The sequence below is a fragment of the Garra rufa genome, chromosome 1, assembly GCF_049309525.1.
Source record: "Garra rufa chromosome 1, GarRuf1.0, whole genome shotgun sequence".
In the NCBI taxonomy this organism is placed as follows: Eukaryota; Metazoa; Chordata; class Actinopteri; order Cypriniformes; family Cyprinidae; genus Garra; species Garra rufa.
Window position 1 is genome coordinate 80,240,910 of NC_133361.1, and position 9,561 is coordinate 80,250,470.

At 35.1% G+C, this 9,561-nt stretch overlaps 1 protein-coding gene across 1 annotated transcript in view; it reads left to right on the plus strand.

Annotated features, from left to right (window-relative positions):
• LOC141320640 (thrombospondin type-1 domain-containing protein 7B-like) overlaps positions 1 to 6,553 on the plus strand; it is a 29,601-nt gene extending 23,048 nt beyond the window's left edge. The window contains exons 13-18 of the mRNA XM_073833319.1: positions 1,092 to 1,246; positions 1,675 to 1,828; positions 4,063 to 4,201; positions 4,302 to 4,417; positions 4,512 to 4,626; positions 6,384 to 6,553. Of these exons, the coding sequence (XP_073689420.1) occupies positions 1,092 to 1,246; positions 1,675 to 1,828; positions 4,063 to 4,201; positions 4,302 to 4,417; positions 4,512 to 4,626; positions 6,384 to 6,553 (849 nt within the window). The remainder of the gene's footprint in view (positions 1 to 1,091; positions 1,247 to 1,674; positions 1,829 to 4,062; positions 4,202 to 4,301; positions 4,418 to 4,511; positions 4,627 to 6,383) is intronic.
• Positions 6,554 to 9,561: the final 3,008 nt, after the last annotated feature.

Consider the following 9,561-nt stretch of genomic DNA (forward strand, 5'->3'; position numbering starts at 1 on the left):
TTCTCCCTTTTTTCCTTTCTCATTTGCTTTGCTTTGCTTTACTTTCTCTTTTCATTTTTCCATTTCCTTCCTCTTTTTTCCTGTTGCATCTTTGTTTACTTCCTCTTTAATTTCTTCTTTCTCTTCACTTCGTTTTCTGTGTTCATTCCTTTCACTTTTTCATTCCCATGTTTAATTTCCTTGCTTGCTTAACTTCCCCTTCCACTCCTTTCCATTCTCCTTTCTTTTTCGCCATTTCATTTCCTGTCCAATTTCCTCTTTCCTTTTTTCCCATTTCCTTCCCATTTTTCCTGTTCCATCTTTGTTTACTTTGCTCTTTAATTTCTTCTTTCTCTTCACTTCCTTTTCTGTTTATTCCATTCCATTTCCTTTCACTTTTCTTTTCCATTTCCATGTTTGATTTCCTTTCTATTCCTAATCAATTTACTTCCATTTCCACTCCTTTCCATTCTCCTTTCATTTTCCCATTTCATTTCCTTTCCAATTTCCTCTTTTCTTTTCCCTTTAATTTTCTTCTTCCCTTTAAATCATTTTCTTTTTGAATCCTTTCCATTTCCGTTTCCTTTTTTGTTCTCTATTCTTTTAATTCCTTTCTTTTTCTTTCCTTTTGTTTCCTATTTGCCTTACTTTCCCTTTCTTTATTGCTTTATTTTCCTTTCCATCCCTTTGCTTTTCTGCCTTTTTTATATCCTTTTCTTTGTATTTGTTCTATTTAATTTCTCATTTCTTTCCTTTTCATTGTCCAATCCTTTTTCTTTTCTTGCCCTTTATTGTAATTTCTTGTCTTTGCATTCATTTTTTTTTCATTCACTTTCTTTCCTCATTCATTTGCTTTACTTTTCCTTTCCACTTCTTTCCAACCCCCTTTGTGGTTTTGCTGCTGGTCATGTTCTGCTGATATGAATATCTACAAAGGCTCAGGTGAGTACCCTGGGGAATTGTGTGTTAATAATATTTTGTCCTTAAGTGTCTGTGTCTGCTTGTATAAGCATTAGCATTACATACTTATTTACACAGAGACAATTACACAAAACACACACTTGTGTGCATGCTGCCATAACTAAAAACATAGCTATCTTGTCTGCGATCAGGTGTCTGAGGTACTGCCCTGTTACTCTGACTGCAGTCAGTATGTGTGGGAAGTGGAGTCCTGGTCCATGTGTGTCCTAAACCCACCAAACAATCTCACAAATGCTGGACCTACCCAGCCTGTGTGCGGAGAGGGCTTCCGGACCGGAACAATCCGGTAAGCTCAAAAAAGTTGAATTAATAAGAAAATGTCCCCATTCTGCCACAGAACAGCAGCACAATATATTACATTTTAGCTCTGTGGTACAATGATAAAACAGATCCTGTGTGCGTCACACAGCAATATTGTCCCATAAGTCAGCGTTCAAAACCGAGGAGAGGTCACAAACAGTGCCAAACAGATTCATAGGGTCATAACTCTGCTTCTTAAAGATAAGTGAGGTCATAACTCTGCCCTTCCGACGAAAGTGAGGTCAGGGGGGATGATGGGAAACCATTGGTGATGTTATAACTGAACAACAGTTTTTTTCTGCTTATATTTGTGCTCTCACCTTGTAACATTTTCTTTGCTTATGAGGTGCCTCAATCACCCCAGACATCTGAAGTTTAGGCTAACATAACATTTGTATTGTCTCTGACCCAAAGTTGCTTGAAAAGGGGAGGAGACAACCAAGATGAGATTGCGAATGACTCATTGTGCGACCAGGAGGAAAAGCCAATCGGAGTCGAGCCCTGTCTACTGCCGTGCCCCGCCCACTGTGTGACATCAGAGTGGAGCCAATGGACCAAATGTACCGTGGTCAGTTTGACTGATGGATGAATAGATGGAAGAGCTGATGAATGGATGATAAAATATCAGGATGGAGAGAAGCTTGTCACGATAGGATAATTTAAAATAAAGTGTTTATTGCTTTAGTAAATATACTGCAGTGGATTTAACACAAATGATTCACAGTTGTACTGAAATACGCGACAGGTAACAAAATCAAAGTTTTATTATACTTATAAATCTGAGCTTTTTAAAAATAGTCCCTAGGAGAATAGCAAAACCAATTCTTCCTGTTTTGTTGGGAGTCCCACAATGACTTTATTGGTGATTAAATCATTTTAATTCATATCTAAAAATGCCAAAAGGTGCATTGATTTTTGTGCAGTAATTATAATCAGTTTCTAGTATGGGAATGTTTCTTGTTTTGCACTCAAATATCTGGTAGAAACCCCATGAAAGATATATGTTGTTTAAAGGGGTCATATGATGTGATTTCATGTTTGCCTTTGTCTTTGTAGTGTTACAAGCTGTTCGTGCATATATAAGATCTCTAAAGTTGCAAAGATTAAAGTCTCAAACCCAAAGAGACATTCTTTATAAAAGTCAGTACTCAATCACACCATTCTAAAACGGCTCATTCAAACACGCCGCCATAGCTCTACGTCATTATTTGGGAAGATTTGCATAACACCGCTCAAATGTACTGTATATGTAAAGAAAGAAGGTGTAACTTTTATTTGCGCTGTAGTATTGTTGCAGTCGCTGCCATGTTGTGAAGATGCTGTGTGTTATGTAGAAATCAGTAGTTTAAGAACACTGTTTAAGAACAGTAAATGCAAATATTCAAGAGTGTGCAGCACATTTTACAGAGGTATGTTTCCTGAACCTGGGAGAGTAGCCTACAATGCGGCTGTGAACAAAGGCTGTTTCTATAAAGTAGGGCGCTTCTGACTCACAGCCTGTAAGTACATTTTCATATTTAAAGAATTTGCTACTGACTACTCAAACGCGAGTTTTCAGCAGTGTTAAGAGTAGTTCTTGTTGTTTGTTGTTTTTACAATCACAAATGCAAACATGCTTTTACGTTTACACAGAGTGAAAAAAGAGTACAAGTCATTATAATCGGTAATTATGTCCTCACTGGATGCAACAAATGGATCATTTATAATGGGTTTTTCTGTTTTTGTCTCGTCACGCTGGGACACAGCATCAAAACATGGTAAGGGGCGTAACATTTCTGTCACACGCTTGAGGTATTTGGCAAACCACAACGCACTGGATAGCTGGCCAATCAGAGAACACCTAGCTTTTCAGAATGATGAGTTTTGTTAAAATCTACAAGTTTTAGAAAAGGCGGGGCAGAGAGGAGCAACAATAATGTACAGTATGTGGAACATAATGTGTTTTTTAACCTTAAACCTTGTAAACGCATTGCATTACACCAAATGCGCAAAGTAATGTTCTTTTTAGCAACATCACATGACCCCTTTAAAAATAATCCACATCGTTTTATACATATTTTGGTCATGAAATGGTTGCACTCAGTTGCACTTGTTGCTATTTTTGTCACAACACAACTCGGAAAATAAAATGCTGATATGATGACCACAGCTACTGAAAGAGCTTACAGGTGGCGATGGATATAATCGTAGGCTTAAACCAAATGCCATACCATCAACTTTTCCACAAGACTCCACTAGGAGTCTAAACACCCCTGGATATTAAGTAAAAACCGCGCTGAGAAACTCTTTCAGTGGCCTCGGCTTCATGATAAGCGTCAGCATATTTACATCGTGTCAGGACGGCATCTAGCGTTTCTTGTCTCTGCCATTTGTAAGCTCTTTCAGTAGCTGTGGTCTACTAAAAGCCTCAAAGGCGTCAGGGTTGAAGTGGAGAGAACAAAGATGCAGGTCTTTAGAAAGTTTTATTTGTCCACAGGCATCTTCTCATTCTTTTCTCCTCTTCTTATCGGTATGAAAGCAGTGAAGACACACATTGCTTCTCTTGTTGCCCTTCTACTGAAAATTACAACCAAAAGTTGCACCATGTGATATCATGTTAGTATTTTATTTTATGAGTTGTGTTGTGGTAAAAATAGTAACAGGTAGCGCCAGTAGCTCACCGAGTGCAACCATTTCACGTTATTGACATAAAGGCAGTCCAAAATATCTATAAAATGATGTGGATTTTATAAATAATGATCTTTCATGGGTTTTCTACTACATATTTCAGTAAGAGACATAATTTGTGTTGGTTTTCTCTAGGATTGTAATGATGGTGATTTAAGGTGGAGGAGTAGAAGTGTCTTGAGATGGCCAGAAGGAGATCATACCTGTCCTGATCTAAACCAGACTCAAGCCTGTGTCAATATGACCTGTCTCAAATACTCCTACGTTTACTCAGGTGCTGTTACAAGTGTTCACGCTTTCACAATTTAGTGTTTGTAAAATGTGTTTTGTCCACATTATGCAGCACAATGACTTATTTTGTGTGTGTTGTGAAGATTGGAGTAGCTGTCAGCTCAGTGAAAACGCTGTTTGTGGCCGAGGGGTTAAGACCAGACTCCTGAACTGTGTCCGCAGCGACGGGAAGCTGGTGGAACTGAGCATGTGCAAAGAGGTGACTGTTCTTTTCTCACTGGAATTCTCTCTCAACTGAAGCTCTAATAGAAATCCAGTTATTTTATTGTTTTCTTCTCTATTTTTTTTTTTAGTTGGGTCCTTCACGTGGAAAGCTCTCTGCCCCCTGTGAGGTGGGCTGTCCTGTTAATTGCCTGATTACAGAGTGGTCCACCTGGTCAGAATGTTCACACACCTGCGGAAGCCAAAGTATGATCTCCAATTGATATAATAATTATTATTATTTAACATTTTAAAATAAAAATTTGGTTAAATATTTTAATGAAAATCTAAGTGGTGCTTTCCTTCTCAACACAGAACAATATAATATTATTATTATTATTATTATTAATATTATTATTTTATTTTTATTATTATTATATGGTACATATTTTATAATAATTTGACTTTACAAAAAACATAAGTCGCCCTTTCCTTATCAGATAAAAATTATTTATTGAATATCTCTCTTAAATATTGAATATTATTTTATAGCCTTTTTTCATGAAAACAATGATTTTTTCTTTCTTTTCAAAACTGGCAGATAATAATAAAAGCAAACAATTTATAATCATTTAACTTGTTTAATGTTTGATAAAAAAACATAAGTGGTTCTTTCCTTCTGAACTCTGGCAAACAAACAAATAAAATGTTTAATTATTTGTTATTTAAAATGAATATTTTATGAAAACAGTGCTTTTCTTTTTCAATAATGGCAAATAAAATAATGATAATAATGTATTAATTTATGTGTTTAATTAATCAATTAAAAAAGAAGAGGTTAATTATTATTTTAAAATTAATTAATATAATATATATATTTACATTATTACATGTTACATTATTTATTTTACATACATTATTTATTAAAAAACAGGTGGTCATTTCCTTTTCTATTTAATGCATTTCTATTTAATTATTTAACACATTTTTTTATTAAATAAAAAGTGATAAACTGGTCAAAAATAATTATTAATTTAAAAAAATTTTATTTTTTTTTTACAAATATTTCATAGTCTTTTTTAATAAAAACAGTGCTTTTCCTTTTCAATACTGGCAAATAATAATAATAATAATAATAACAATAATAATAATAATAATAATAATAAATTTATAATAATTGAACTTGAACTTTTTTTATTTTTTTATAAAAAAAAACAAGAGTGGTCCTTTCCTTATCTACACTGGTAAACAAACTAACAATTAAATAGAATGTAAAATTAATTATTAAATATTAGAAATTATTCATTATTAATTATTAAATATTAAAAATTTAAATTATACATTTTTTAATTAATTATTACTTTTAAATAAATAAATTATTCCTTTTCAAATAAGGTAAATAATAATAATAATAATAATAATAATAATAATAATAATAATAATAATAATAATAGCAGCAAATATTTAATAGTAATTTAACATGTTTTATTTTTAGATAAAAAAAGTGGTCCTTTTCTTTCTCAACACTGGCAAAAGCAAACAAAGAAACAAATAAAATGTAGAATTACTTATAATTACTTAAACATTTTTTGTAGTCTTTTTTATGAAAACGGTTTCCTTTTCAGAACTGACCTGGCAAATAATAATAATAATAATAACAAATGTAGTTATGTAATATTATAAATAAATGTTTAATATTATTTTATTTTATTTTGATGAAAACATAAGTGGTGCTTTCTATTTCAACACTGGCCAGCAAAAATGAATCTAGTGTCTTTTAGAAAGATAGCACGCAGCTGTTTACACCCTTGAGAGCTCAGTCATGCTTCCTTGAACTTGGCTGTTGTTAGGGGCTTAATTAAAAGCTTTTATCAGTCTCATTTATCTCAATTCAAGGCTCTGTCGGTCCCATGAGTAAACGCTTCCCAGAGCGCTTATTAAATTTCAGCATGCAAACAGAGCTCACACTGGACTTGAGCTTCTGATCCCATGTGTTTGTGTCTTGTTCTCTGTCAATTTCCCAGGTCAAATGACACGCTCCAGGGTCGTTTTGCAGCCTACCGGTGAGGGAGGTCGTCCCTGTCCATCTCAGCTCTCCCAGACTCGCCCGTGTCCCATCAGGCCGTGCTACAGCTGGAGACTAGGGGACTGGAGACCATGCATGGTGGAGGTAGTATTGATGCAGTGCAGCTGATTGAGTTAAACTCAAACACACCACTGCTGCTACCGCTGAGACATTGTCCTTTACATGCACAAATGAACAGACTGAAGAAATTCACATAGCTGAAGGCTACTGCTTTCCATTAAACTGTCAAAGCCAACGCTTCATGTCAGGGTTTCCCCTGAGCTCATATGAGATAAAATCATTCTCGCTGTGTCGTTATGAATAGCTCTGATAGATTTCTCTTTCTCATTCTCAGATCTTTATATAGGTGCGGCGTCACATAAAAGTAAACAATGGCTTTGTCACACACTGATTCATTCTGCAACTGAAAGTATGCGTTATAGAGGAAATTAAGTTATATATATATATATATATATATATATATATATATATATATATATATATATATATATATATATATATTAGGGCTGTCAAATGATTAAAATTTTTAATCAGATTAATCAGACTTTTCAGTGGATTAATCATGATTAATCACTATTTGCAACTGCACCTGAATCCATTTTTTTTCTTCTGAAATGCATACCAAAAAATAAATAACAGGACATGGATACATAATTTTCATATTTTCATATTATGTCAGCGCCGGCATCGGCCCTGTTTTAGGCTACTCCTTATTTTTTATATTTCAGACATCCATCAATTATGTCGCGCTGGTGGAAACAACACGACACTTTCGCTTTTACTTCAGAGACCGACTCTGATGGCGCTTAATTACTGGAAGAGATCCGCGTTCAATCGCACGCGCAGTAGGCTGAAACTTGCCACAAAATACCGGCAAAAATAAATGATAAATGTGTCGGGGAAAGAGTAAGGACATATCTGAATTATTTATTAACAAAGTGTATTCTGAGTCAATGTCGCAAAGATCCTGCAATCTCATTTTTGGACGGGCCTTGAGAGAGAAATTTATCTTTACGGATTACATAATGAACAAGTTTTTGTTTTCGATTTGTTTTATTTCGTTAAGTAATAATTTAAAGCTTTCTATAGAATATGTTTATCATGTCTGTGAGGCATGCATTTAGCTTTATTTTTGTTAAGCACGGCTGTTCAAGAACGAGACGACAGAAGCGCATCATTTTTGTTTTGCAAAAAACACTGCAACGTTTTTTGATGTATTTTAGGCTACTCTTTCCTTTGTGAGCAAAAATGACGGATAATTTTAAATTGCTTCCACTGAAAAAATGCAAGTGATTGAGCTGGTGCCGATGACCTGCAAAGCGGCTTTATTTTCCACTCTCGCACAAACTATGCGCCTAATCGCGCACATTTATCTTTAATGTTTAAACTATACTTGAACTGTTTTATATCTATAGATTTTATTTTAGGCAAGTCGTGATGATTTGAGAAGGCAAACTGATCAAACAGACTATGACCAGACTATGATCTTCCGCTGGGCACTGTTCGTTACAAAAACAAAAACTTATATTTAAAGAACAAAAACTGCTCCAAACTGTTTTTCTAAATTAACTAAATAAAAAACGAAACTAAATATATACACTTTGCAACTATGCAGATGTAATTCCCAAAACATAAGAAAAACGAAAGTTTCATACAAATTCTGAATGGATTATGGCATGGAAAGTGCAAAGCGCGCTCCCTTTATTATCACTAAAAGCGTCACAAATCTTAGTTATAGAGATCTCACAAAGTTCCGTTACTATCAATAAAGCTTTCTAAACTACACAATGAATATTTTATTTACATCGCGTCTACACTTAGTCATGAGATGAACAACGCTGGATTGTTTGCCAGATCTTCAATTGCTTTGCTTTCGTTTGAGGGTAGGATATAGCACCGTCTACCCCAGTAGAACCGGGCCTATAGGCTTGGCTAACCACTTCAGTTGCAGAGGGGCTGTCGCCCATGCTTGTACCTGTTAACTGTACCATCATCATTCTTTTTATATTTGAATCCGTCCAGGCTCACCTTGCTCCATCTAGCTCCCCAACCAGTTTCCTGACAAATAATTTGTCACACTGCGTTAAAATGCGTTAAAAAAATTGACGTAGTTAACAACAACAAAATAATTAACGCCGTTAACGCGTTATTTTTGACAGCCCTAATATATATATATTCATACTTTTGTAGAGCACCAAACCCCACTCCTACCCTGAACCTATCAACTTCTCAAAAATTTAAAATTCTATTTAGGAAAGCTATTAGTGGTTAAGATAAAACATTTTGTGAATATGTTATAAGTATTCTTTGTAAATATAAGTATATTTCTAAGACATTTTTATAAAAGCCATTTGAATATCATAATTAGCAAGATGGCGCCTGGTTACCTGTCGGCATGCCGTCGCTCCCGTGTTGTGGCTCTTATTTACTTTTTACTGCTATGCATTTATTTTATTAATTTTATTGACTGTTCCCGCATAGTGTACGATCGTTATACTTTACTTAGTATCCGGACAACGATCATGAAACAAAGTATACAGGACGAGTGGTATTCCAATCCGCAACAACAACCCACGTCGTACACAGCAGCACCCACTGCTGCTTATACTCGTACCATTACATCTAATACAGTCAGTGATTTCTCATCAGTATTCCTTGCTCATCCATTAACTCACACTATTGAATCTTCATCCCACTTAATGGGCCCAAGAGTTGGTAAGTTTGTTTGATAATGTATGTTCTGATATAATTAATGAGGTTGCTCCATATAAATTAAGGAAACAAAAGACTAAGGGTGCTTTCACACCTGCCTTATTTAGTTCGGTTGAATCGCACTAGAGTTCGTTTTCCCTGTTGGTGCGGTTCGTTTGGGCAGGTGTGAATATAGCAATCGCACTCGAGTGCACACCAAAAGCGGACCAAAGAAGCGTACCGAGACCTGCCTGAAGAGGTGGTCTCGGTACGCTTTCAAACGAACACTGGAGCGGTTCGTTTATGGTGAGAACATGAACCGAACTTGAACAGACCCAACCGCAAAAAGTACTGCACCTTTTTGGACTAATCCAGCTGCCGTAGTCTGCTGCGCTGTTCATTATGGGATGAGGACAAGTATTTGT